At 46.3% G+C, this 27,129-nt stretch overlaps 3 protein-coding genes across 5 annotated transcripts; 1 reads left to right on the forward strand and 2 right to left on the reverse strand.

The window, feature by feature from the left end:
* The first annotated feature begins 1,523 nt into the window (after nucleotides 1-1,523).
* On the forward strand, nucleotides 1,524-6,473 carry ca6 (carbonic anhydrase VI). Its single transcript, XM_057040434.1, has 10 exons — nucleotides 1,524-1,813; nucleotides 2,747-2,926; nucleotides 3,757-3,905; nucleotides 4,200-4,295; nucleotides 4,570-4,636; nucleotides 4,708-4,865; nucleotides 4,980-5,106; nucleotides 5,412-5,495; nucleotides 5,578-5,613; nucleotides 5,707-6,473. The coding sequence occupies exons 1-10, from the start codon at nucleotides 1,723-1,725 to the stop codon at nucleotides 6,339-6,341; spliced, it is 1,623 nt and encodes a 540-aa protein (XP_056896414.1). The 5' UTR covers nucleotides 1,524-1,722; the 3' UTR covers nucleotides 6,342-6,473.
* On the reverse strand, nucleotides 6,474-10,573 carry slc2a1a (solute carrier family 2 member 1a). Its single transcript, XM_057040435.1, has 12 exons — nucleotides 10,410-10,573; nucleotides 9,915-10,013; nucleotides 9,660-9,820; nucleotides 9,455-9,579; nucleotides 9,224-9,376; nucleotides 9,030-9,155; nucleotides 8,764-8,951; nucleotides 8,550-8,660; nucleotides 8,354-8,455; nucleotides 7,667-7,742; nucleotides 7,348-7,475; nucleotides 6,474-6,846 (listed from the first exon to the last, which is right to left on the reverse strand). The coding sequence occupies exons 1-12, from the start codon at nucleotides 10,452-10,454 to the stop codon at nucleotides 6,640-6,642; spliced, it is 1,521 nt and encodes a 506-aa protein (XP_056896415.1). The 5' UTR covers nucleotides 10,455-10,573; the 3' UTR covers nucleotides 6,474-6,639.
* A 1,532-nt stretch (nucleotides 10,574-12,105) lies between these two features.
* gpr157 (G protein-coupled receptor 157) lies at nucleotides 12,106-23,201 on the reverse strand. 3 transcript variants are annotated; one of them, XM_057041133.1, is made up of 6 exons: nucleotides 23,043-23,200; nucleotides 19,260-19,516; nucleotides 17,379-17,480; nucleotides 14,330-17,080; nucleotides 13,159-13,372; nucleotides 12,106-12,654 (listed from the first exon to the last, which is right to left on the reverse strand). In XM_057041133.1, the coding sequence occupies exons 4-6, from the start codon at nucleotides 14,704-14,706 to the stop codon at nucleotides 12,463-12,465; spliced, it is 783 nt and encodes a 260-aa protein (XP_056897113.1). In that variant the 5' UTR covers nucleotides 14,707-17,080; nucleotides 17,379-17,480; nucleotides 19,260-19,516; nucleotides 23,043-23,200; the 3' UTR covers nucleotides 12,106-12,462. The 3 variants fall into 3 exon arrangements, with proteins under 3 accessions (XP_056897113.1, XP_056897111.1, XP_056897112.1); XM_057041132.1 differs by lacking the exon at nucleotides 12,106-12,654 and having other exon boundaries at nucleotides 12,771-13,372; nucleotides 23,043-23,201; XM_057041131.1 differs by lacking the exons at nucleotides 17,379-17,480; nucleotides 19,260-19,516; nucleotides 23,043-23,200 and adding an exon at nucleotides 12,771-12,962 and having other exon boundaries at nucleotides 14,330-15,063.
* Between the last annotated feature and the right edge of the window lie 3,928 nt (nucleotides 23,202-27,129).

The raw sequence follows: 27,129 nt of genomic DNA on the forward strand, positions 1-27,129 counted from the left end.
GCTGCTTCTATGTACTCATGTTTACACCAGTAAAACTCCATTCTTGAATTATAATACAATAAAGAGGAACTATTAATATCTCCAAATAAGGGAAAAGCTTTAAACAACAAAGAAAATGTAAAATGAGTAAAAAGAAAAAAACAAATTTCACCAAGCAATAAATATCCCAAATAGACAACAACATGCATGTTCTGTCATGGCTGCTACTGCGATATAAAATATACTTGACATGTGTCACACAAAAGACAGCTTATATTTTCATTTATTTCTGACAAAGCGAAATACAAAAATATCAGCGTGACAACATCAGCAGAACAGTTTTCTTAATCCTACAACTCGATCAGAGATCAGTGATTAATTGAGACAATGTGTCACATTCATGGTCCTAAATTTACACCCATGAGCAGTTAGGAATAATCTATTTTGATTACTTCCAATGACATAATCCAGCAGCTGAATCATATATGCCTCACTCAACATATGTGGCCTTTACAGTAAATTGGCAGGTATATGCATCATTAAGGTCTTCAGGATGTTAAACACTATGATCACCCTTCAAGCAAAGATGAAGCCATGAGGCTGGTGATTTACTGAGCTGCAAGGCAGCTTTAGTTCAGTCTTAAATGCTGGTGTTTGCAGGCTGCGTGCCAAGAGGCGTCGAATCTGTGGTTTCTTAATGAAACATTCCCAACGACCAACGTCACTTCTGTTTTCCCCACATTCCCTGCTCAACCCTTCTTTTTTTACTTTGCCTTTAGTGTGTTTGATATTCAAACCCTCACGTGTGGGATGTGTCTCAGGGGAGGGGAGGGAGAACGTGAAAGAGTCTTAAATCAAGGGAAGTCTTTTCTTACAGCAGACAGATCTTTATTCTGACTAAATTAATTAAGCCAGACCAACACTAATCTCAAATCCTAACTTAAAATCCTAAATAAAACAACAAGTCAAATGGAATTAAAACAAAATATGGGTGTGAAAATAGCATATTACTGTTCCTGCACAGGCGACCAACAACAGCAAGTTCGTCTCAGGTAAATGAGCCAAATACAAAAGAGCCTCACCAGTTCAAGCGATTGATCTTGCTGGTTTCTCTGCAAACCCAAATGGTGCCAAGAAAATGAGCAGCAATTATAATCCGTTGTTTGCTTTTATTATTCTGCTCATTGGCGATTAAAACATTGATAAATAACCTTATTCTTATTCTAACCACAGTTGTGCTCCCTCCCTGTCAGTTAATAGCTCTGGCACTTTGGTATCCAGCATGTTTTGACTAGTGCGTATCAGGAGGTGATGCGTGCGGTGACGTGCTCTGTTACCGCGGCCACGATCATTCATGTATATTTTCTTCTATTATTTTCAAACCGAGATAGCTTTACCAGGAAAAAGCCATAGCTATTGCTGTTGCTGTGAAGGTCTTTGTGCTACTCACGTGTAAAATAACTTTCCAAGGCTTACTGTAAAACTTTTTATCGTAATCAAAAGCAGACTGATGTCCTTCTCCACCAACGATGACACGTTCATCGATTAGCTGCGAATCATGACAGTCTCCCTGGAGTAAACCAACTTTCAGCTGTCGTGAGCCGATTTCACGTCACTTTTAGGGTCGTTCGGGAGAAACTTGGGCGTTTCCATCAGGAAGTTTCAACACCATCTTGAGCTGGCAGCCTTAAAAGCGGCACAGGAGAGAGCAGAGGCGTCAGAGCCGTGCGTAAAGACGCAGCGATGGAGCAGATCTGCGTGTTCGCCTCCGCTCTTTTCTTCTGTGTGGTCAGTGCTGGCGTTCACCTTGATGGCATACACTGGACGTACACAGGTAGGCTTATAGAAATGATCGAATTATCTAGTCAGGAAAAAAGTTTAGGCTACATGTGTCCGAATTTAATCGAATTAAAGTAGCCTATACTGAGAGGTCACCGTAATATGTGTGATTATATATGGTTTATACGGTATATAAAACGATGCATTTTGGCCAGTTTAGTTGTTATTAGCCTGTAATTAAGTCATGTAGCCTAATTAATAAGTGACACTCTCCTGAGGCATGTGGCTGCTGTGGTCATGGGTGGCGTCGATACCAAAATAGAACTTTACTTCACAGCTATACAAACAGAACACTGGCAGCAGGTGAGCAGTGAAAATAAAATACAGTTAAAAAAAACAAACAACCCAAGTCTAAAGGTTTAAATTGTTCTAATAGTAAATAAAGCTGCTCTGTCTGTTCAATTTATTTACTATTTATGATGGCTGACTGAGATTTAACATAGAAAACATAGCATTTACCTTTTTTATTGTAGTGACATCAACTTTATCGATTATTACTATACTATACTATACTATACTATACTATACTATACTGTACTGTACTGTACTGTACTGTACTATACTATACTATATTATACTATACTGTACTGTACTGTACTGTACTGTACTGTACTGTTCTATACTATACTATACTATACTATACTATACTATACTATACTACTATACTATACTACTATACTATACTATACTGTACTGTACTGTACTGTACTATACTATACTATATTATACTATACTATACTGTACTGTACTGTACTGTACTGTTCTATACTATACTATACTATACTATACTATACTATACTATACTATACTATACTATACTATACTATACTATGGGAAAGGCTGGACAGAATATTCCCACCCGTATGATTTGATGCACCTATTTGCGCACGCTTTACACTATAAATTGATATGTGCGTTGTTGCCATAGAGGGGGCTTTGGATCAGATGCACTGGCCCACCAAATACCCTGCATGTGGAGGAAAGCAGCAGTCGCCCATCGACATCCAGCGACGCAACGTGCGATTCAACCCAGACATGTTGCAGCTGAAGCTGAGCGGCTACGATGCTCAGAGGGGGGATTTCCTCATGACCAACAACGGTCACACCGGTGAGACAATACAGCCAATAAATAAACAAATCACTTTCTGTTTTTTGTCTTTTTTTTAAAAGTTAGCTTTTGGAAATTTCTGAGGAATTCATTACATCATTCCTGAAATTGTTGCATTAATGACTGAATTTGAAAGCTTCTGCATTTTTTTTAACAATACTTGCTGACCTCATTAACCTCACTTACACGTTTTTTTAAAAGTTAGCTTTTGGAAATTTCTGAGGAATTCATTACATCATTCCTGAAATTGTTGCATTAATGACTGAATTTGAAAGCTTCTGCATTTTTTTTAACAATACTTGCTGACCTCATTAACCTCACTTACACTAATCTTAATGCAGAGTTTATTTCACAGGGCATGGCACACTTTAGGTAGTTCCATCTCTTGTGGGCACATTTTACTGAAAATTTATTTTAAATTTCTGCAAATGTGAGGAAAATTGACCCGTTAACCTCTTCTGGAAACTGGAAGCTGTGAGGATTCAGGTTGTTTCACAAATAAGGGAACGTCATAGCATACGTCATTCTGCGTCACCTTCCTCTTTTCTTCTCGGGAATACGCGTCTGGTTCAAACATGCCTCGGAAGGATTATCATTAATACTGTAGAGACCTCTTAAGAGACTGTTTTTCAAAACCGAAAACCCCAACAAAAGAAAGAAAGCTCCAGCTGCAGGATAAAGGCAGGACTGGGACAGGTCTGAAACAAACCCTGAGAATTATTCCAGCTATTTGAAGGCCCTGTGCTCATTATGCTCCCCAAAACACCAAAAAAAAAAAAAAAAACTTCTTAAATGAATGAAATTCTAACTTTTTTGTGTGCTTCCACCAGTTCAAATTGACCTTCCCCCCACCATGATGATCACAGAGGGACTCCCGGGGAAATACACAGCTGTCCAGATGCATCTGCACTGGGGCGGCTGGGACCTGGAGGCCAGCGGAGCGGAGCACACTATAGACGGCATCCGCTACATGGCAGAGGTTAAAGGATGCATTCAGTCATTTAAACTCCACTACTTTTACCAAGAACAAACCTAAACATGCTCTTTATGTCAAGGCTGTAATGCTGAATGCTGAAATGATCATGAATTTTGCACAAATTGTCCATTTACACATTTGAACAACAAAATGTTCCACCCCCAGTTTTACCCCAGTCTGGTTTAACATGGTGTTCTGCTCAAGGGAGCCCATTTTGAGTGCGTGTTTGGCTGCGTCTGACTTCTCGCTCCAGCTTTCAGCCTCTTATCAGCGACACTGTCTCTACTTGTCTTTCAGCTCCACGTCGTCCATTATAATTCTGACAAGTACAAGAGCTTTATTGAAGCCAGAGACAAACCTGACGGCCTGGCTGTACTCGCCTTTTTCTATGATGTACGTAAGACACACACTTTTGTTCCTTTTTTCCACCCCCTCTGCACCAGGATGCAAACGCTCTTTCTGATGAATGGGCATCAGTTCTGCTGAGGGAAGTCTTTGTAGTGGAAAAAATATTGTTCCTCCCCTTTGGAAATGCCCTTTGAAGAGAACGCTCTGTTGTTTTTTCCTTCACTCGTGGGTTCAAAAGTTCCGCTCACAGCTTGGATACTGTGCTTTTCTGTCAAGAACAACACAATTGGTCTCACGCTGGTTTGTGTAACCCCTCCAGGATGGACATTTTGAGAACACCTACTACAGCGATTTCATCTCCAACCTGGGCAAAATCAAGTATGCAGGTACGTTTTGCTGCACACTGGGGTAATTACACTTCAATAGATGCTTGAGTGAAACCTGGACATCCGGGCAGGTCAGTCCATGAATATATCCAGCCTGGACGTGCGCTCCATGCTCCCCGAGAACCTGAACCACTTCTTCAGATACCAGGGCTCCCTCACCACGCCGCCGTGCTACGAGAGCATCCTCTGGACGGTGTTTGACACGCCTATCACTCTCTCCCACAACCAGGTACAGCACCCAGGACAACTTTGGCCCCCAAATCCGAAATTCTAAGAGGAAAAACATGCATCTGTAGCAGAAGTTAAACTTTTCACATCGGACGACCCTTGTCTGCTTCCTCAGATCAGGAAGCTGGAGAGCACCCTGATGGACTTAGACAACAAGACCCTGTGGAACGACTACCGCATCGCTCAGCCCCTCAATGACCGCATGGTGGAGTCGTCGTTCCTGCCGCGCCTTGGGAAGGGAAGTGGGTAGCATGCTCTGACACTGCACACAGGTTACAGAACCAAACCAGAGGCCACAGTTTGATACACAACACATGACTAAATATATATGGGAGGATTCTGTACATTTCACAGTATGCAGGATGCAATCTGATCCACACACACTTCCATTTCAGGATTATTTGGTAGATTTCACCATATAAAAGGATGATTTTACATATATCAGGATGCACTTTTAGTTGTTTATGTATTATTACGGGAGTTTTTTCCCCTGTTTTCTGGAAAACACTGGAGATTAATCCTTGTTTTCACGCACTGCCTTTTTCAGCCTTTTGCCGTCAAGATGAGATTGAATCCAAGCTCCTTAAGATCGAAGGTCTGATCACATCACTGGGGAAGTACCTTTATGCAGGTGACTGAATGCTTTAAAATGAAAGTAACAGGTTTAGTCATTGCATGTGAGATGCAGGTGCTGATAACTCTTTGTTGTTAAGGTGGGACTCGCGGCTCAGGGCCGCAAAATAAAAACGGTGAGTTCTTTGGTTTCCTGATGGAGAGACCTCATTTCTGACCGCATGGACGTCCGTCCCACCATCCTGATCCCAGTTCTCCCCTTTCCTCAGAGCATACTGGTCTGTTTCCTCTGGTGCTCAACTTCCAGGACAACAATGACGGTGGTTACGCTTTAGCTCACGTCAGCCATCCCATCGACCTGAACGCCTTTACCATCTGCATGCACGTCCTGTCCAAGCCCGAGGAGATCAACACGGTCCTCTCCTACTCCAGCAGTGAACACGACAATGAAATCACCATTTCCATCACTGAAGACATGAACGCGAGAGAGGTGGGCCTGTGGATCGGCAACGCGTTTGTTAACCTGCCGCACAGTTTCAGGGCCCACGACTGGACCAACTATTGTGTCACATGGTCGTCCGACTCGGGCGCAGCAGAGCTTTGGATCAACGGCATGGTGGGGGAGCAGCGGTACCTGAAGAGCGGGTACTCGGTCAGCCTCAGCGGGGTGTTCATCCTGGGCAAAGACCAGGATGGAGTACTGGGCATCTCGAATTCAAACGCATTTGTGGGCAAGATGACCGATGTCAACATGTGGGACTACCGTCTGAGCACGGCAGACATCCGAGACCAGATGTCATGTGAGGGGAACAGCACTGTGGTGGGCAACGTGATAAGCTGGGGGACCACCAGACTGAGTCTTTATGGAGGAGTAGAGCTGGACGGTCAGTACCGATGCTCCTGAGGTGGCGGCAAAGCCAAATATCTCAGATATAAAGTATGAGAACATCTATACAACGTAGGCGCATATGTCTGTCGTGGGACTTTAGGAGTCTGGTGTACTCGTGTTTTCAGCATTAATAAAGAGTGAAAAGAGTTTGTTTGAATATTTCATGATTCAATATTTATTACTTCACTAATTATATTTTACATTCATTTCTATAAAAACATACACATGGATGAAAAATAAAAATAGAGGATGAATTAAAACGTCCCACCGCCAGTGTGAAGACTTCCTGCCTCTTGAATACCCTCCTCTCTCTTCAGAGGGCCGTGGCTCGTGGCCTCTTTTCTTTGAGGGGCAGATCTCCGTCGCCCAGTTTGATCTCCACATTGTTCCTGGAGGCGAACATCTGGCAGATCTCCAGGAAAGTCTTGTTCTTTGTCTCCGGGACCACCAGCCAGATGTAGACCAGCGTGAGCAGACAGATGACGGAAAAGATGATGAAGCTATAGGGGCCCAGGCCTCTCTGGGGGGAGGAAGGGGAGAAGAGATGATGGCCACAGTGACAATAACAATACTGTCACCACTTCATTCATATATTTCGTAAATGTATCTCAAATCTATGCTGCAGTGGGACCGGGTGTATATTCCTAATGTCTGAGGAAAGTTGCGGATCACACATCCCCCCAATAATTTTGGTGAAAATTCCTGATTGTGAATATTTTAAAGTTTAGAGTCAACCATTGAGTGACATTAAAGGGAGCATAATTTTAACCTGTAGTAGCTTCATGGAAGCACAATGGAGACTACTTTCATGTGGGCCGTGGGGTATTGACTGTACTGAGAGCTGACAGAAAAAACATGTCTGTGTGGAGAGAACCCTGCTGGTGCACCTAACAGGAGCTGAAGGTGAAGCTTTTTACATCTAATTGGAATTGGGAGTATCTTTTCGGTCTAACAGCTGCTCTCCAACTCTCAGGATAAAGATTGAGTATCTATAGGTTCCTGAAAATGATGTGACACCGACCTCCATGAAAGGAAAGACGAGGCCAACCGTGAAGTTGGAGAGCCAGTGGACAGATCCAGCCACCATGAAGGCTGCGGGCCTAGCCGACTGCCTGAACATCTCCGTTGTCACCACATAAGGAATAGGACCTGCAGAGACCCCACAGAAGTGGTCAACCCAGACAAAAACACACTTCTAGGTAAAAAAAACGACCCTGTGTCGAGGGCCTGCACACATTTGCAACATCCATCATTACATGATGCCAAACAACACTTCAGCTAATGGTGCATCCGGCTGTAATCAGTGCGTGTAGATAAGCGGTGGCGGGGGCCAGACTCACTGGGTCCGATGGCGTGACCCACGACGTAGATGATGACACAGATGATGCTGATGTAGGGCATCCAAAAGACGCTGTTCTGTTAACACACATCCGACAGTCGCTTTCAAACAAGACGTTTCCACAGCAGATACACATTAAATTCATGGTTGCGTTTGTTCAGCCCTGAATGTGGATGCGAATGATGAACGCAGGAGGATTCTGGACGTGGCTGAGATTACAGGTTAGCAGGAGGGCAGCGCGGGCCTTGTGGTTCTGCCTAATGGTCAGCTTTACCTTTGTGGCTGGTGACTGTTTTAATGTCTCCGAGTTCTCATGACCCAAGAAAACAGAGGTGTCGAGTCAGCAGCAGCGTTTTTAAACACGTAACGCCTGAACGCTTCAGTGAAGTGTAATGGCTGTTTTTACTGCCACATTACCGGCATGACCACCAGCTTTACTGCTGCCAGCTTCAGCTCTACTCAGATGGTTCTGCCGGTGCAGCTAATTGGATTTCTTCATATGCGGTTCATTAATAAGTTATTTGCACCATCACTCAGGATGACACGCAGTAATCTACCGATGCAGTGGGACAGCAAGAGCAAATCTGCTGTAATGCTTTTCGTCTAATGTTCAGAAGACGTCCTTGTGTGGACCCACTAGGGGGAAGCAGAGAAGCATCTGACTGAAACTGAAGCTCTGACAGGATACCTGGAGGCTGAGCGCGGCGGTCAGCAGCACACAGGCTGTGCAGCAGATGCCAAACCCGATGAGGAGGAGCAGCCGTCGGCCAGAAGCCTCCACGATGAAGACCTGGTGAGGAGAGAAAGCGCCGAGCCGTTCAGAAAACCTTCTCCTGCTGTTTTCACATCCTGCTTTCAGCGTATCTGTGAAGGCTGGCACCTACAGCAGCTATGGTCATAAAGACATTCACTGCTCCCGTTCCCACGGTGACGTATTGGATGTCATTCTGCTTGACCCCAGCTGAGGCGTATATGCTGTCAGCGTAGTAGTAGATCTGGAGAGCGACAGAGTGACTGTGTAAAGCTGCAGTGGAGCTTTATTTGAGCGTTGTGTCACTAGGAAGGATGAGGACAGCCGGCCAGCTGAGGGAGACTCACCGCGTTGACCCCTGACAGCTGCTGGCCCATGTTCATGACAACGATGGAAACCAGCTGCCAGCGAAGGGAAGGCTGAGAGAGCAGGTTCAGCACAGACAGCCGGCCCTCGGCCTTTTCCGACTGGTCCTCCAGACGCATCTCGGACAGCTCCTCCTCCACGTCCTCCCAGCCGCGCAGGCGCTGCAGCGCTGAGGGTGACACTGCATGTTGCTGAATGCCCTTATGGATTCCTTTTTAACCGGGTCTGGGACGGTTGAGGCGTTCACCTCTCTGCGCTGTCTCCTCGTCTCCTCTCTGAATGAGCATGTACCTGGGGCTCTCCGGGAAGAAAGGCAGCAGCAGAAGCTCCAGGACGGCGGGGATGCCGGTCAAACCCAGCATAAGTGTCCAGCCTGGACACAGACGGTTCACCTTTAACCTGAAAATCAGCCATTATAATTAAAGTCCCTGTCGTATTTACCAGTGCTGTTGCCCAGTATGTGTCTGATGCCCAGCACTTGCGCGCAGAGGATGCCGATCGTGATAAACAGCTGCGGTATGATGCCGAGGGCTCCCCTCAGGTTCTTGGGAGCGAGCTCTCCCAGGTACATTGGCACCACGTTGGACGACAGACCTGCAGACAAAGTTTAAAAAGAAAAGGAAAATCGTCAAAAAATGACCTCTGGGTGATGAATATTTGACGTTCTCTGACCTGCACAGATGCCCACTATAAACCTAGCCACGATGACGATCTCATAGGACTTGGCAATTTCGCTGACCCCCATCATCACAGCGGGGACGATGGAGAAGACGTTGTTGAAGAGGAGGGTGCCCTTCCTGTCACGGGTTTGGATGGCCATCAGGGCACATCGCACAATCATTTGTTGACTTTAAATGCAACAGACACACGAGGTTACCTCCCTAACTTGTTGACCAGAGGAGCCACCATCAGGGAGCCAAAGAAGCCCCCCAGTGGGTACATAGAGACTGAGAGAGACCAGAGGAGAGTGAGGAAGTTCTCCTCCATGGGTTGACCATTACGCTCCACATAGGTGGTGTTGTAGAACTGCTGCATGAACTGAGGGCAGACACAGTGTCATGTTCGCCTTCACCGAGTGTAGATTTGAAAAAAAATTCTCCCTGGCATTTTTATTTGTTTTTTCCATGGTTACCGGTGCTGGAGAGTTGATCACAGCCACGTTGTACCCGTACTGAAACGATGAGCCGAATGCAGATATGAGTGTCGCCAGGGCCAAAACTGCAGTCAGACGCTGTGGAGGGAAATAATGCAAAATGTGCACACAAGCACTCCTGTTGTTAAGAATCAGTTTTGTGGTTATAAATTGGGAATTGAATTCCAATGACAGTAAATTCACCTTATTTACATACATAAGTACTAAGTTATAAACTCCATTTAGGTCAAAAGTCAGAAGCACTTTCCGCTCTAAGGTTGGAAAGAGGACTCGGACAACTTGAACAGCAGTCTAGATTAAATAAAGTCTAAATTTGGTCAAAAACACGTTTGGACTTTATTGTCCTTAAATGTCTGACCGAAGACAGTTGCAGGAAACAGATGAATACATTTGTAGCAAAAAGTCAATATTGTGAGTGTGGCGTATTTGCTCAGTTAAACTCTGTCCTTGTGTCCGGACGATGCAGGAGCTCACCCCTCTCCTCTCCACAGGCTTCCCCCATGTTTCCTTCTCGTCCATGGCTTTGCCTGAGCGTGGGTCCTACCGTGAGTCCAGTTTGTTCTGTTGTTGTTGTTCACCTGACGGAGTCCTCCTTCTGCACTTTGATCACCGGATCAGGGAGCAACTGGCTGCTTTCACCAGCTTTTCCGGTTGCTGACTGTGCTCTCTGCTTCAGGGCACTTTATGTAATAGCTGCCAGTTAATATTGATATCTGGTTCACATAGTGTGCAGATACAGTGTACAGGTGCCATACAGCTCATGTAATCTTTACAGTGATAACACACACACACACACACACACATACACACACACACACACACACACACACACACACACACACACACACAGAGGATTTATTGTCTGAGTAAGAGTGTGAGTGTTACTGCAGATTTATGATAAATTTATGAGACAATTATCACCCTGAAGATATTTTATCTCACAGTTGATGATGATTTGGCGAAGAGTGCTGAATCGTGCAGAAGTTATTTAATGTTTGGCTTCAGATTGTCACATGGCACCGTCAACGTGCTCTCAGTCAATATGATGATCACAAAAGTATTTGCTCATCTTAATTTCTTTTGATTATTCTGTTGTGTAAAGTCTAAAAACATAAAGACTTTGAATTTCTGACCCACTGTGTTGTTGGAGAACCAAATAATCACCTCATGGTATTGAAAATAATGAACTCCCTTGGGACTCTTTAACTTAATGAATGAAGTGGGCAGAGATCCAGCTGAGTCATGTCTCGATTGGTTTTCTTCATCAGCGTCGGTCACGCGATGCTTCATTCTGTGAGTATCCTCCGCGTGACCTCTGCGTGCAACTCCTACACTCCTGCAGGGCGGTGGTCATCTTGGACGTCATCTTTCTTCATTTTGCCACACATGGCAGCTGCTCACCGATGCTCCTCAGAGAGTAAACGGTGACCTGTGTCACATTCATCTACAGATGAGAGTATTTATGCTCCTCCGCTGTTTTTAAAATAAACAACCGAAGGTTTCCATGTGGAGCATGAGAACTCCTGTAATGACGTCATACAAACGTCATATAAACATATATTTGGATGTTATCCTGTTCCACTTCCTGTCATTTATTTATAGAAGTAAGCAAAAGCTTGTGAAGGTCTTGCCATCCAGGGGGTGACAGAGAATTCTGCAAAGAGCCCAGAGAGGTAAAAATACAATTTTGTCTGTTTTTAAAACACAGATAGCTAATATTAAACAAAAAATACTCAAACACTATTTCCATTAGAGCTTATGGGCTTCAGGAGCATGGGAATTATATTTATGATCTTTCACCTCTCTGAACCGATACTGTAATTGAAATACTGTATTACAATTTTAAGTTAATAATTCTAATTTTAAAAAGTGGCATTTCATCTACTAACAGCCAACACGTGCCACAGAGGGTGCCACAGCTACCCCAGGACTCATACAGGGGTTCAGTGGGTACATTCTGTGACTATCAGGAGCCAACAGGGGTTAAAGAAGAAGTGAGTCTAAGGTTTCAAGGAGGAAGGATGACATGTGATATGACCGGGCCAAACGTTCTCACCACAGCGAGTTAATTCCATGACACAGCAAAGAAGGACGCCTCGTATGAAGAATGTTGCAACACTGCGGCTCAAAGAGCTGATGCTCCAGAGCTGGTCAAGAAATGAACAGTCAGTTCTGCTAAATTCACACCTTTTATTGTGAGTCATACATTTTCCAACTCATCTGTTACACTTTTGTCTACCCAAACAAAACTCAACTGTTCAGAGGTACAACGTGAAAAACAAAAGTTCACATCACGAATAGTAGAAGGTGATGGTCTAAGTCAACTGTCCCCATGGAACAAACGTTCATAATGCAGCTCTTCAAGTACAACCTCCAGAATGCACCATCCTCAACTCACAGTCCAAATTCTGACCGGCTCTGCCTGCAACGCGCATTTCCTGTAACGAGTCTCAGCGCGGTTCGAGCCCCCCCTCCTCCCCGCACGTCTGCTCGCGCTGCGTCAGCATCCGATGGACGAGCTGCAGCCTCATCTGTCGGTCCGCATCTCCCCGGTGCCCTCTTCGTCTCCCAGCCTGCGAGGAGCTTTGGGCGAGTGCTGTGAGTCCGCGCTGCACTTGGAACAGCAGCAGAGCGCGGCGCAGAGGCGCGTGCGGATCGGTCCAGTTAACAGCACAAACATGATGCAGTTGGCTGCTCCCTGCGAGGTGTTACCGATACCCTGCAGAATCGATGGAAAACACAGACATATTTATGTTTAATAATAATGGGTATTCTTATTTCGACATCTGTTAATTATATTAGTTATCAGATAGAAGTGTGCACATGCAGACTCACATGCAGGGTGACGAGCACGGGGTTCTGTCTGACTGGAGAGTCAGCTAGCAGCAGTACGAAGCGCACCGTGCTCCAAATACGCAGAGCGATGAAGATGATGGGAATGAGTGTGAGCTTCATGTCAGCCATGGAGAAAAAGGACGACTGAGGCCTGTTGGCCAGGATGGGGCGATACTCGGACAGGGCAGTGTGCTGCAGCAAATGGAGCAAACACATGCAGCAGAGAAACAAAAAACATGAAGGAAACAGTCAATGAGGAGTGCGAGTCAAAAGGGTGATAGGATGGAGGCCAACAAACACTTGGGAGCAAACATGAAAGGACTGCATTTATATTGTTAGACAATGATTTTCCTTCATGGCAACAGCTGGCGTGTGGCTCGATTTTCACCGCTATGTGGATGTGCCTCTTGATCAGGATGTAGAGGACGGGAAGGGTGAGGTAAGCCATGAACTCCCAGAGTTTCCCGGTCAGCAGCATCCACAGGACGCGGTCAGAGGCGTGAATCCTGACCCAGCACCAGCCCACTGACACCTCCGATGCGTCGTAGCCAATCTTGCCCAGAGACACGGCTGTGACAGTGAGGACCAGGGGGACCCCCCAGCTGCAGCACCGCAGTGGGAAGAGTTAAAGAGCAGAACATGATTTCAGCTCACTGGCTATAATGAAAGAAACGTGACTGAAGACAAAACTACGTGAATTCACACGCTAAAGCACAGCGATGGCTGCAGTTTTTCTGGTGTGCTATCTATAGGACGTGCAGTGAAAGTCTCTACTGTATGGTCTTTAATTCGAAGGAGCGTTTGATAAGATAAAAGTTCAAAATTAGAAGGATAACCGCAGAGAGAGGTACCCCGGGCAAAAATGCTGTGATGTTAAAAATAGTTCAATCATACTGCTCAGACAACTGACTCCAGTTTCACATCCTGACAATGACCATGCACTCATTCATGAGCAGGGAAAAAAATTAAGCTTCAGAGAGTTCGGCGTCTAATTTGCAAAGTAACAACATCTCTGTGCTTTGGTGTTTTCTTGCACACTGGATATTTAACACATGCCCCCCCCCCCCCCCCCCCCTTATATAGATAAAGTATACATGCTGTCTGTTGTATATTTGATGTGTTGAGCATTAATATGCACAATCAAGTTTTGGTTTTTGTTGGTTGCCTGTGGCGCTGTGGTCCTTTTCAAACACTGAAGTAACCCCACTAACCTGCGTTATGATGTACAGCCCCGTTAGTAGGTGACATACACAAACCACAAACCACTTTGGGTTTCCATTCTTCCACAGAGTATTCTACTGGACTTCCTAAACTATTTCAAAATAGTTTGGGGGATTTTTGTTTATTCTAAAATGGATAATAACAATAGAATTTTTATTCTTGCTGTTTTTTTAAAGAACAAAAGCCACTTTAGATTATTCCTCTGTATTGTGTTTCTACGCTTTTAAGTTTTAGAAAGTGAAGCGGCTTTTGCCTCGATTTCCCAGGATGCCCCGGGGTACACAGTCAAACTTCGCTGCAGTTCATAACGAGCAAAGATTAGAACCGAGCTTCGTTACCTAACGAGGTGGAAAAAGAGCACCAGGCTGTCGGCGACTCTTTGGCTGGACCTGACGATGAAGATGTACAGGTAAACAGCGATGGCGACGGTCCAGAAAAAAGAGCTGCTGTTGGCGAAAGTGGAGATGGCCCCCTGGATGGTGCAGTCCAGCGAGTCGGTGCGGAAAACCCTCCAGACTCCGAAGGCGTAGGAGACGGCGGAGAGCCAGTCAGTCACCGAGAGGTAAACCAGGAGCGTCCGGGGAGTCGTCCTCAAGTCCGACCAGACGATGAAGGTGAGGATGATGAGCGAGGAGCCCACGAACGACAGCGCGCACGTAAACAACACAACCACCTGCTCAGAGAAGTACACCACCGTCTGGTTCCCGTTCTCCATCGTGAATGCGACCGAGCGTCACATCTCCGTGAAAGTTTGGCATTTACGGAGAGTTGAGCCATGTGACTTTAACAAACATCCCCATACTTTAGTTCTCAGGCAGCCAAACGCGCTTTTTCTTGTGCGCTTAACTCCTCCTTCACCGCTTCTGCGCCCCTTGTTGCGCCAGACGCAGCGAAAAGCAGAAGTCGGTCAGCTGGTAATGCCTCTGTGCTCGTGCACGTTTATTTCTGTCTGCGCTTGTGTCACTCTATCACAGGGCGCATGACGACATGCAGTATGTATTTCTTCTTTTTTTTCTTCTCAGACAAAGTTTCGGCGAAATATTCCGTCATCGCGCGCACGGTTCCGTCTGTCTTACAGGGATAGTTCACTCAAAAGTGTTTTTGTAACCCGTGGCATTTAAATTCCAGCCTCATTTACCTCATGTTTGGGCCCAACGAGGCACCATTGCCTTGATAACCTGGAGCTTATGCGCTCACATTTGTGCTTAATGAGCTGGTCACATGCAGGCTACGGCTATGATGGATTAGATTAGAAGGTCTTTGCACTCTTCCTTAGATGCCTCCAACCGTTTCTGCTCAAAACAGCATCACATGCCCCATATTTATATCCTGAAAGCTTCGTGCCTTCCAGCCTATGATTGCTTTTATATCCCCACGACGATAAAGTCCAGCTTCATTTAATGGAATTAGAGGTGGAGCATGTGGTCTTTACATCAGTGGTGGAAGGTTGTTCTCAACAGCACTTTACCTATAAACTTCAAAAGGGTGTTGAGTGGATCATTTGTGGATTTTTTAAATTTTTAAATTTTTTGAGTGAACCACGTCCTTGCGCAATACTGCTCAAAATAGAAATTGTTGAGTCAAAAATAGACCATAACTTTGAATTAGTCAAGCTCTGTGGTTCAGTATTGGTGGAACTTTTCTAAATTCATTTTGCTTTATATAAATCACATGCACCTCATGTGCACATCTGTGATGTTTGTAAGGACAGACGTGTGCACGGACCAGTCGTTATACAACATAGCTTGATTGTATTTAACTTTACAGCACGATAAACATGTCAGCCTGACTCAGAGTTCCTGTTGGATGGACGTGCTGCGCACTTCCAGTAAAGACTCGCTCACTGGTTCGGACTAGATTAGATCGAAGAGAATGGACTTATAATAATGCATGAATCACGATAGCAACCGCTGGCTGAAGCACAGCTCACCGAGCTGGACACACCTCACAGCGTTCAGTGGTTTTAAGGTCGGCAGTCCATTTCATGAATGACCGTCCTTTCAGGCATCCACGTCACTACAGAAGTTAATTTTCCATTTTCCGCCAGCGTATTTGTGCTCCTGTCACATTTAAACCAAGCCCGGTCCTCTTCTGGGCAGATGTCTTTTCTCTGCTTCATTCTGTTGAGCCCTAATTGTTTCCCATTTGCTGAGTCATATTTAAGCCCATGAGACAGCAAAAAAAGCCGTTTGGAAGCTGTTAGTAGGAGTAATCTGCATATCCTGACAGTAGCAGACCCACAACCCTGTTAAGATCTGCAGACAAAAGTCTGTTTCACTGCACCTCCTCCTACAGGCAAACAAGCCAACTGACCTGCAGAGCGATGAAGCACCAAACGGGATGTGAATCATGTTTTAAGCAGCCGCGTTACAGCCGCTCTCTTGTCTCGCAGCATCTATCAGTAAAAAGGCATTCAGCTACAGTTTCTAATAGAAAACGCTGTGTTAATGGAAGGCAACAAGTCAGGTGGAAAACTAAACCTCATAAAAGAAAAACCTACACACATGAACCTTAAGAATCGAAAGGTGATGTGTTTGCTCGGCAGCATCGTTTTGCGTACAACACAACAAGCTACCGAATGAACTGTTCATTGTGTAACTTTTATTTGCGCATCAGGTTTTGGCCAATGGCCACAAGTGAGACAACCATTAAACATGCAACACACAGTTACAAACGTTTACATTCTGCTGTGGTTTCGGTGGGATAAATGCACGCAGTGGCGCTGTTTCGGTCACAAGGGGGCAGTAGAGGACCGATTCGGAAAACTCACAGGCAGGTTAAAGTCTGTAACTGCTCCAGTGGTAAATATTGTAGAGGCCACCTACACGAAAACGGCCACTCTCTTCACGATGGCAGCGTGATCCGCGTTGGCTCCAGGAGGGGGGGGGGGGGCGGGGGCGGCGCTCGTTTCTCCCTGGGGGGTGGGGGGCCTCTTATTGCGAAGAATTTCTGCGGCAGTATACTTGCTGATTGCTTCGTTCTCACTCCTCACAACAACCAGCTAAGACACTGCCAGAGAAACACCCACAGGAGCCGCCGTCCCTCGCCGCCTGCACTTCCCCGGCAGCGTCCAAACTGCAGCTGAAGATCTGAGGAATAATTGGACAACAATCAGCTGCATTTGGGGCTCGTCGCTCTGGGGTCGAAGCGAAACTTCTCTTGAAAACACGGCTGCAAACACTGGTGTCTGTCCTGTCTCCTGTTCTGCAGCATCACTAATACACACAAAAACACCCCCCCGAACTAAGAATAGACTTGTCATGACTCATGATTTTGCAACAGAAACTCGGTTCGATTCACCTTTCATCTATTTATACGTGTGCCCGTGTGCGCTCGTGGCTTTATGTTCACATGGCCGTGCACCTAAACCCCTTCGGTATCACTTACATTTGTCCGCCGCAGTGCTATTTTTGGGCCGGCTGAACGTCCCTTACTGTCCTCTCCCAGCGGGACTCTGCTGGCAGGACGGCGTGGACACTAGAGAGCGACCTGCAGCAGATGAATGAAGGGAGGGAAATATGAGAGGAAGAGCGGAGAAATTACAGATGGATGAACATCCTTTATCTCTGCTCTGTCTTCTGGGTCTATTTGTAGTTCCCCGGGTCTGTGGTTTGTGACGCATCATTGGTTGTATAACAGCATTCCTCACTTTAGTGGCAGCTTTTTTTTTTTACCCATCATCCATTGTAATTTCACAAAAACGTCAAATGCCTGACGACTCCTGTCAGCGAAGGAGTCGGCCCTACGAGTGATTGACGAGTACATGGCGACGCCTCGCGACCTGTTTCCCAGAGGTGGAAAGCTTTTTTCTGGTCAACCTGGTGCCACCCGCTCCAGACACATGACAGGAATTCCTTCCTGCCCAGAGCTTGACGTCATCCCCAATACGGAGTTGAGGAATTCCAGAGAAACGACCAGAAGTGGAACGGTCGGCCGCCCCCGCTGCGTCAGACACCCAGCCGGAGCAGCGGTGACGCATCGCTGCGTCGTACTCGTGTTTTCAGGCCTCGGCTGCATCGATCGGATTCCATCTTGTTGTTTTTCTGTGCATTAACCTCTGAAAGGGGTCAGTGTGCGAGCATTAGAGGAGTGTGGTTGAATATGCGCCCCAGCTCCTGCAGCTTTGTTCTCTACACTCACGGCTGGGCGGCAAAGCCTGATGTAATTATGAGTTGTTACATCTGCTTGTATTGTTTCATTTGTTAGTGAATAATTTTCCACCTCATTTACCCATCAATCCACCTGATAAGCCCAATCAGCGATGCTAAATGTTGGCTGCACCTTCTCCAGTCTGCTAATTAATCTAATATTGGTTCATTATTAAGGGGATGAGGTGTTGGGGATGATCAATGGCGCCAGTATATATAATCTCTCTGATCTTTTACTTTTGAATCTGTGTTTTCGCTGGTGTTAACAGTGATGTTTACACTTTCTTTGGTTTCGTTGTCTTCCTTTATTCTGAACTACGCTGAGGCAGCATGTGCATCATCACCATTTCAAAATAAACAGAAAGTCTGTAAATTAAATGTATTTGCTGTATTTTGTGTCACTGATTGAGCAAACTGGTGTCACTCTTTATATCACACACTCGCTGTCTGTTTGAGTATTTACGTATCTTCACATGCAGTAAACACAGCAGAACCTCCTTCCTGAATCCTTCAGATGCAGAAACACTGTGTGACATCATGGCTGTTGTCATCCTTCTGGTATCGGCTACCAACACCGTTAGCGTCATGCTTCCAATCATGTTACGGCCAACACGACACCGGCGTTTATTCTGGTCTGTAACTGTTAACTTCTGCAAACACCTGGTTACCAGACAACACAGTTGCCCCAGTAACAGCAAATCTGTCCACGCAAACTAAGATCACAAACGCCAATTAGCCACGAACGTCACAGATCGACTCGATAGCGCGCAGGTGTTGCGTGTGCAGTTAGTTGTGGTGGAACGCTGCCCTCGTGGCCAAAAGACGGCCGACTCCCTGGGGTGGTGTTGAAAGGCCACCAGTGGTGCTCCGTCAGCGTGGCGGTCAGTGTGTCACTGCGACTGGTAATTGAGTGTTCATGTCAGTTCATCACGGTGTGACCTTTTGTATTATCATGGCAGCAATAGTCAGTATGGACGTTTTTGGAGCGGAACGTCTTAAACGAGCATTTTAAAGTACACATCTGATGCTGTTTTAGTTGTGCTGGTACACTACTTACACAGCAGATTATGGCTTCTGTAGTGTAATTTTATAGGTCACATACAGTTTCCAAAACACTCACCTCTCAGTGATGGAGCGCTGGAGCTCCGCTGTCCAGGAGCTGCCGTCCAGGGAGGGTCTGACATCAGCGGGAGTCTGTCCTTGCTGTTGCAGGGCTCAAACCAGCACACTGCTGACCTCAAGGCTCTCTCTCTCTCTCTCTCTCTCTCTGCCTCCGGGTGTCTCTCTCTCGCTCTCCTCCCTTTGTTGCACTCAGCCAGTGCAACAAGTCAAGGCATGTTCCTGCAGGCCACCAACAGCTGGACTGGGAGGCTGCTCCTGGATCGGAGAGGGAGGAGCAGAAGGATCAGACAGGGGGGAAACCCAGAAAAAAATACCCAGGATGACTCAGCCCTGTTAGCAAACACAGCTTTAACTCTCAGCGCTTCACACGCAGGCATTATGTGAAAGTGAAGATGGATTTTTTTTAAGTTCCTTTAAACAGGGATTCAGTAAGATAAAAATGTGTAAATGTGAGGTTTTTTCCAATAAATTTTATTTAATTATTTCAAGTTGTATTGCGTATCTTAAATCCCATAACTAATATAGCTGCAGTATTTCTTGCTGTTTGATGTAATGATTCTACTATTTCTGCATGGTATTGGAGGAGCAGTACCTAGAGCCGCCGCTAGGCGCCCATGTAGCGCAAGCGGAAGACCTTTTGGTTAAAATCATGTGATTTGGCAAATAAGGGTTATGTCAGATACACTCCATGGGATTTATTTGCGGAATCCCAGGAATTTTAAGAAAAGTATATGGTCGCTTAGGAAGTTTGAAATACAGTGGGACCTGTACTTACGAATTTAATTCGTTCCAGAAGTTGTTTCGTAACCTGAAAATTACGTAAATAGAGACATGCTTTCCATGTAAATGCCCTAATCCGTTTCAAGTCCCCAGAAATTCGGACATAATTTTTTTTAATAAATCATAAAAATGCATCAAAACCTGTAACAAATACATGTTACACTTAGATTACCGCACAATAAATGTAGGAATTCAGTGCAAGGCTTCTCCAGGAACAAAATGAACTTTATTACAGGCTAATCTTACATTAGCCGTCATTACTAGCAACGAACGTTAACACTTGTGGTAACACCGCTATCTAATGGACAAACATACAAACACCCACAATAAATAAAAGTGAAACGAAGGCGACGCTGGGATACACACAAACTTGTACAGATTGACGTCCCTCCTAGCCAATGGGATTACAGGAAAATGCTGGGCGATAGCCAATGGCAGAGCAGCTACTAGCAAGTTTGCGTTCGCCAAACTCCGCGACCTGCAAGGAGCAGCGGTAGCGTATTTTTGACCTTCGTATCCTGAAATTTCTTTCGTAACAAGAGGAAATAATTTCCCGTTGAGACGCTTCGTAACCTGAAAATTCCGCATGTAGAGACGTTCGTAAGTAGAGGTCTCAGTGTACAGCGTGCGCACCAGTGCACTGGTGACTGAAGCTATTAAATGTGCAGAATCATCAGCATTCATAACTGCTGATTATGCAGCGATGCTCTACGGTTTCAACTAGCAGTGTGTGTGTGTGTGTGTGTGTGTGTGTGTGTGTGTGTCTGTGTGTGTTTGGTGGGGTGTATATACATCAATGATGCAGCTGATCACTAGGCAGATTCTGAGTCCAGTGGCAGGAACCAGCTCAGCAAAACTCAACGGCTACAATATGGATTCAATCAGGCTGCCTTGGCATCGCACCGTAGCGCCCTGTACATCAGTGCCGCTGCAGCCTGCTGTCCACAGCCCGGTGACCTTATCAGTGAAGCACCAAAGTCAGTGTGATGTTGCACTCAGAACAGAACACACACTCTCAATGAGGGGCTGTGGGTTTGCCTTTCCCCCTTACTGAACCCAATTAATGCAAAGTGATGCAGGACTGCACTGCACAACCAAGTTTTGACGCCGTGCCAGTAAGAACTGGTCAAAGTCAGTTCGTTGATTTTTTTTTTTAATTTTTACATTTTTTTTTTCAGAGGGGGTTGATTAGGCACCGAGCGGACCCCTTTAATGGCTATTTCAATACACAAGATTGTAATTTATTCATCATCCTACCTGGGACACAGACTAAAGATAAGACCTCAAAACGTGTGTGTGTGTGTGTGTGTGTGTGTGTGTGTGTGTGTGTGTTGTGTGTGTGTGTGTGTGTGTGTGTGAGAGAGAGAGAGAGAGAGAGAGAGAGGGAGAGAGGCACAGAGAGAAGGTGGGGGTAGCCCTGCAAGTTCAAAGCTTGCTGCATTGATTACATCATCGGGACTGGAGTGCTGGAATGGGACAATGCACCATCGTGGTGGTTGGTGGTTGTGGTGGTAGTGGTGTGTGTGGTGGTGGGGGGGGTGCGTGCTCATCTTTCTTTAGCTTTCCTTTTTACTCACAACCCATCTTAGTTGAGTCCAGAGTGAGACTGTCTCCCCTCCATCACTTTACCATCACTGTATCACATGACCAATTGTCTGAGTCAGAGAGAAGGATGTGCTTCCGTGTGTGTGTGTGCGTGTGTGTGTGTGTGTGTGTGTGTGTGTGTGTGCTATTAGGGGCCAGCACTGCAGGAAATCTGCTGCTGCTGCAGGACAAGGCTGTTCTGCTGCTGGCTCTCTACTAAGGCATATTGCTCTAGGAGGATTGTGTGTGTGTGTGTGTGTGTGTGTGTGTGTGTGTGTGTGTGTGTGTGTGTGTGTGTGTGTGTGTGTGTGTGCTGCATGCATGCTCCAGTGGATTTAGGTTGGTGGCAGTGATGCTGCGAGTGTATAAGTGTGTGTTGGGCTCTGAACAGGTTTTCTGGGCAACTGTGCAGTAGAGATGTTGGAGATGAAGGCTGAGGTGGAGGGGAGGGCAGAAGTGAGGCGAAAGGGACATCAGGTGAGTGCGGCAATTCCTTTCACCGGCACTGCTGCGCCACCCTCAGAAAAAAGCGCGAGCAGAAGAACTGCAGATGTTCCGAGATGATGGCGCCCAGCGGAACCTTGCGTTGACTTTGCGATCGGCCTCTTCCCTGAGACTCACCTGCCTGCAGTGGGAGAGAGACCCAACACCAGGAATAGAAGCTCTGGACCGCTGCCATGCTTCCAGCAGGAGATGCCGGCATTGCCTTTTCAAGGTCTTATTAGGGTTACCTCAAACAAACCGTTTGCATCACACGAACCTCATTTCCCTCACACACGCGGAGGCTTCTCACCTGCCTGAGGTCAAAGGGCCGAGGGCAGAGGCAGTAAGGCACCGTTCCTTTTTCAAGTTCACTGACTGCACCAAAGCCTCCGTCCTCTAAACTCTGCCCAGAAGTGTTCCGCAGGGCTGCTCGAAGACTTTAAGTGAGGCAGAAAAGTCCTGCACAACTTCATGAATGCGCCACGGCTGTCCCATGCAGGCCACTGTAGCCTCCTTCTCATTTCAGCACACAGACACGCAGGACGTCCACCGACGTCCACGGCTTCTCATGTCCAGCCTTTGCAGCATGCTGCCAAACATAAACCCGCACACCAGAAACGGTTTCAGGCTGTTTGTTCTCTCCTCAAACACCATTAAATCTAAAAGTTGCCTCTACTACTTTTGCCTCTTCCAGTCTTAAACGCTCCTCTCTGCCGGCTGCTATTTCCAGCCTCGGTTCCACACGTTAAACATGGATGAGAGACGTTGGCTACCGACTGGCTGCCTGGTTCAGGCTGGTGCAGAGGAGGCAGGAGAAGCTTCCACACTGCAGTCTTGCACACAGACATCAACTCCGGCGAAGCACATTTAGGGGCGTCGCAGACAAATAGGAGACACGCGCGCGGAAGGAAGCGAAGAGGAAAGAACTGTGTACCTGCTCTCCGGTCTGGAGGACTCTGTCCGGATGGTCGGCTGCGAAACTTTGAGCCCGGCGGGCGCCGCTGCTGTGTCCTCGTGGCGAGGCAAAGTTGACTGCAGCATTGCCTCCTGAACAGAATGACATTGTTTGCACTCTCTCTCCTCTTCCTCCCTCTCCTCCTCCTCCTCCAGTATACGCTCCCCCCCTCCTTTGCACGAGTGCTGGCAGCACAAACTGCACAGCTCAGCAGTGTTCCCCCTCTGCCGCAGCAGATCCTGCATGAGCTCTGCGTATCTGTGTGGGATGGGACTTTTTAAAGGGGAACGCAGCCTCCAGGGTCAGTGTGCGTGCGTGCGTGCAGGCTTGCGTCCGTGCGCGCATTTCACCAGTCTCCTCTCCCCCTCTCCTCCTTGTCCTCCTCCTTGCCTGCATCCCCATCCAAACACTCCTGAGGAAGAGCAGCGAGCCCTGGGTGCACAGGCGCAACTCTCCATCCTCTTTTATTCATTGGCGCTCAACAACAAACGCAGCTGTGGGGCGTGAGAGTGAGGGACAGCTTGCAGGTGCAACATCCAAAAACTTGATAGGAACTTGTTAATAAGTTTTAAATGAATAATTATTACAGATGAGACACGGTTTGACCCGAATGTCACATGAAGCTTGTGGCTAGCTAAAGTGTCGTCATCACTGTACCTGCAGTACCTCTTCCCGTAGTCTTTTCTTTGCTGGCCCATGATGCTCTGCTGCCCCGGTGACATCCTGCATTGTGTTGAACTACACAAGTGCCTGACCACATTCCTCCCTTGCAACTCTGAACGTGAGCTCCTAAAGTAAGCGGCTAGCTTCAAACTTTCAGCCATCACTACTGCAGAGGGTCACATGGCTTTTAATTGGAAAACGGCGGCTCCCTGATAGATTTGGTGCATTTTCGCACATCCTCGGCTGCTCTCTGCAGCAGTGCAGCGGCCTCGTCGCCACTGCGTCCCGAGCTGAACCATGTGATCTTTTGTCCCACCTGCAGCGCATTAACACCGAAGGCAGCGCGTCAAGCCAGGCTTGTTTTAAGGACATCAGTGTTTGGTATTATATTAAGGCCTTTCTTCTTGATTAGTTTGGATCTGCCCTTGTGAGATCCAGCACTGTTGGCACATTTTGCTGAATCGGTATATCAATAATACCACCACGCTGTTTGATGAAAAGTGGCCGTCCATAACAGTTTGACTTGCCAGTGGAGAGGACGGTGTTGCTTCCTGCATGTGCAATGTGCATGCTGTGCTGAGGTGGGCTGCAGCAGCGCCTGTCCTCCCTGTGTACTCTCTGACACCAGCGAAAATGCCCCCGCCAGCATATCCCTCACACACACCTACACCCTTCTCAGTAATGGCATCCCCTGTGATGAATAAGCCATGAGGAAGGGCCTGATAACACGTCCTATTAGATTACCTCGCTCTGCTTTACCTGGCTAATGTGGCTACATAGGCCCCCCCGGCTCGCTGCTTATCTTAATATTACCGTGTTAGCTGGGGGCGGGTTGGAGCCCAGGTTTGTGTTCAGGTTGAAGGATAATGAGAGATGCTGGTGCTATCATCGCTGATGTAGGCCTCCTTTACCCGCTGTCACCAAAGGACCCTGATGTTAATGTTTGAGGAGAAGACAGGTTATCCAGGGATTACTAGTCTTGACAGGAGTAGATAATGGAGTTGGCTGGTTTTCTCCCCTCCATTGATCTCTGTGGAAAAGGTAATAGACACATTGATTTAAAAGCTCAGTGGCTCGTCTTGTTTACTCAATAGTTCAGAGGAATTCTCCATTATGTTCAATGGAGGAGGAGGAGAAGAAGGAGGAGGAGAAGAAGGAGGAGGACGAGGTGGAGGATTGCCTCAACTGACTGCACGAAGGCCCAGAAGATTGATGGGTGCGTGCTGTTTCTGAGGGAGCGCGACAGGATTTTAGCAATAAAGGATCTGAATGGTGTAGCTCTGGTGGTTAGAAGTCTGATCTCCCTGTGAATCTCCAGTGGATGCAGGTATACGCATAAATAAACCGGTGACTTCTGCTGGGAAGCATCTTGTTCGACCTCAATGGATAAAGATTCCAGCAGGACAAACCTCCAGTGGAATGTTTGTAATTTATCAAATAAGACTGCAATCATTTATTAAAGTATGTAAATATAGCTTATATTAATAGTTACAATTGACAATCAAATTTTCTACTATTTTAAGACAGTAGTTAAGCTGAAACCAGATTATCAGCCTCTTCTCTGACAGCAACACACAACAAGGTCAAATATCATTACGCAAAGCTGCCTGGAACCAACAGATTTGTATTAGCACCCACTTCCGTCAGCTTCTCACCTGCTTTCTCCTTCAAACTCTCCCTCGAGCTCTTCTGTTCTTTTCATTTCTAAATAAAAGCCATTGTGTCTTGCCACTCGTATAAATATTGGACGCAGGCTTTTTTCACAGCATGTGTCTCATTAATGAAGAGTTCCAGACCCTTATTTGTTGTTCTTCTTCATAATAAATACATTTTTCAACAAAGCCTTTATTTCATGATTATGCTGGGAAAAGAGAGGGTTTTAAAAAATAAAACACACACACACCAAAACGCTGGCCTTCTTACCGGTTTCACGACCTCAGTGTTGACGTCACACAAGGTCAGTGTCTCAACCAACAACGGTGAATGAAGGAACTGTCGGTGTGCTTTCAGCTGCGGAATCAATCGATACGTCATCAGATTTGTCGGAGAATTCATACAAGCTGGTCGATGATGCTGTTAAAGAAGGAAGAACTCCCATCGCAGTTTTCCCTACAGTTTGGGCTGCTGTTCTGCCAATTTCTGCTACCAGCCCAAAATTGAATATAGAGCTCAGATAATTAAATTATTGATCGCTGTGTCATCAGCACTTAACTTGGACACTTAAAAATACGTTATAAAACTGTCATTTTTATGTGTCCTGTATCACCGTTATGTGTGTGAAGTTTTTAGCAAATCAAATCACTTGAAAATTCTGTGAATAATTCTGTATTTGTCTCGTTAATTGGATGTGTTTGGGGGGATGCTAACGATAATCACAACTAAGTCATGTACCAGGAAGACAGAAAACACAGCAGGTATTTTCACCGGCGTTCCCGTGGCTTTGATGAATTGACACTTCAAGTTTTTATCACTCATGTTACCAAAGTGCCCAATAAATATACCTCTGTTTAATAATAACTGCATATTATAAAGCCTTAACACTTAAAGAGATAGCATCTGTCTGGAAGTTAGCACCTTTTATCTGCAGTAACGGCGAGCAGCTTTTTATTTCTCTGCGGTGCTGCCCGACTTGTCCTCCACTACAACTTTTAATCATCTGAGCAGACAGTCAGCCTGAATTTCCTACAGAAAATGTCACAGCGGATTTTTCCCATCTGTCTGATTTTTTTTTTTGATTTTTTTTAAAAAATGTCAGCAGCTGCAGTTGAAGTGTCTCGGAAAATGACGCTTCTGCCATACAACAAAACCGGAATTTCTCTGGTTTCACTGCCATCTCACCTCTCACCCCTGCTGATCTCTGCCCTCAGGCAATTAGCTGCTAGCAAGCCCATGAATAGCGATCAATGACTCATCAATATCTTTAAAAGCAGCACCTAATTTCCTGGGCTTGGATTTTTGGGGTTAGCCAACCATATTCAGAGATTATAAGTGAATATTTAGACCAAATTTGCTGAGTGGGCTGAAATCTGTTTTTCGCCGTGTCCGTGAACCCATCAGTGACCTGAAACCCGCAGCCCAGTTGAAAGTACTAACGGAACCCCATCTGTGGGTCTGCAGTTCTGAGAGAACGGCAGAGCAGCGCTGAGTCTGTTCTCCACCTCAGATTCTTCCCTGGTGTGCAGTTTCCACTCCTGATTGGCTCGCTGTGCCTCAGCAGCAATGCAGCATTCAAGTCTGCAGGCAACCTGACGAAGGAGCAGCGATGTGAGCAGAGGGGCTGCTGGTACTGCACCACACATCCTGTCCCGTCCACATCTCCCCGTCCTGCAGTGGTGCACCTCTCTCCACCGACACCTTCCCTTTCCTTCAACCAGTCAGGGCTGCTTCCACCCGCAGGAGCAAA

The sequence above is a fragment of the Takifugu flavidus genome, chromosome 8 (assembly GCF_003711565.1).
Source record: "Takifugu flavidus isolate HTHZ2018 chromosome 8, ASM371156v2, whole genome shotgun sequence".
Lineage (NCBI taxonomy): Eukaryota > Metazoa > Chordata > Actinopteri > Tetraodontiformes > Tetraodontidae > Takifugu > Takifugu flavidus.

Excerpts from the sequence above, each read along its gene's own strand:
- ca6 (XM_057040434.1), top strand. The coding sequence starts at position 1,723 with ATGGAGCAGATCTGCGTGTTCGCCTCCGCTCTTTTCTTCTGTGTGGTC. Across the intron at positions 4,637-4,707 it reads GGGCAAAATCAAGTATGCAG|GTCAGTCCATGAATATATCC; the intron begins GTACGTTTTGCT and ends ACATCCGGGCAG. Across the intron at positions 5,496-5,577 it reads GGGGAAGTACCTTTATGCAG|GTGGGACTCGCGGCTCAGGG; the intron begins GTGACTGAATGC and ends TTTGTTGTTAAG.
- gpr157 (XM_057041131.1), bottom strand. The coding sequence starts at position 14,706 with ATGGAGAACGGGAACCAGACGGTGGTGTACTTCTCTGAGCAGGTGGTT. Across the intron at positions 12,963-13,158 it reads AGAGGCACATCCACATAGCG|CACACTGCCCTGTCCGAGTA; the intron begins GTGAAAATCGAG and ends CATTTGCTGCAG. Across the intron at positions 12,655-12,770 it reads CCGTGCTCGTCACCCTGCAT|GGTATCGGTAACACCTCGCA; the intron begins GTGAGTCTGCAT and ends TCGATTCTGCAG.
- slc2a1a (XM_057040435.1), bottom strand. The coding sequence starts at position 10,454 with ATGGACGAGAAGGAAACATGGGGGAAGCCTGTGGAGAGGAGAGGG. Across the intron at positions 9,580-9,659 it reads CTGGTCAACAAGTTAGGGAG|GAAGGGCACCCTCCTCTTCA; the intron begins GTAACCTCGTGT and ends AACCCGTGACAG. Across the intron at positions 7,743-8,353 it reads CCGCCGCGCTCAGCCTCCAG|AACAGCGTCTTTTGGATGCC; the intron begins GTATCCTGTCAG and ends GTGTGTTAACAG.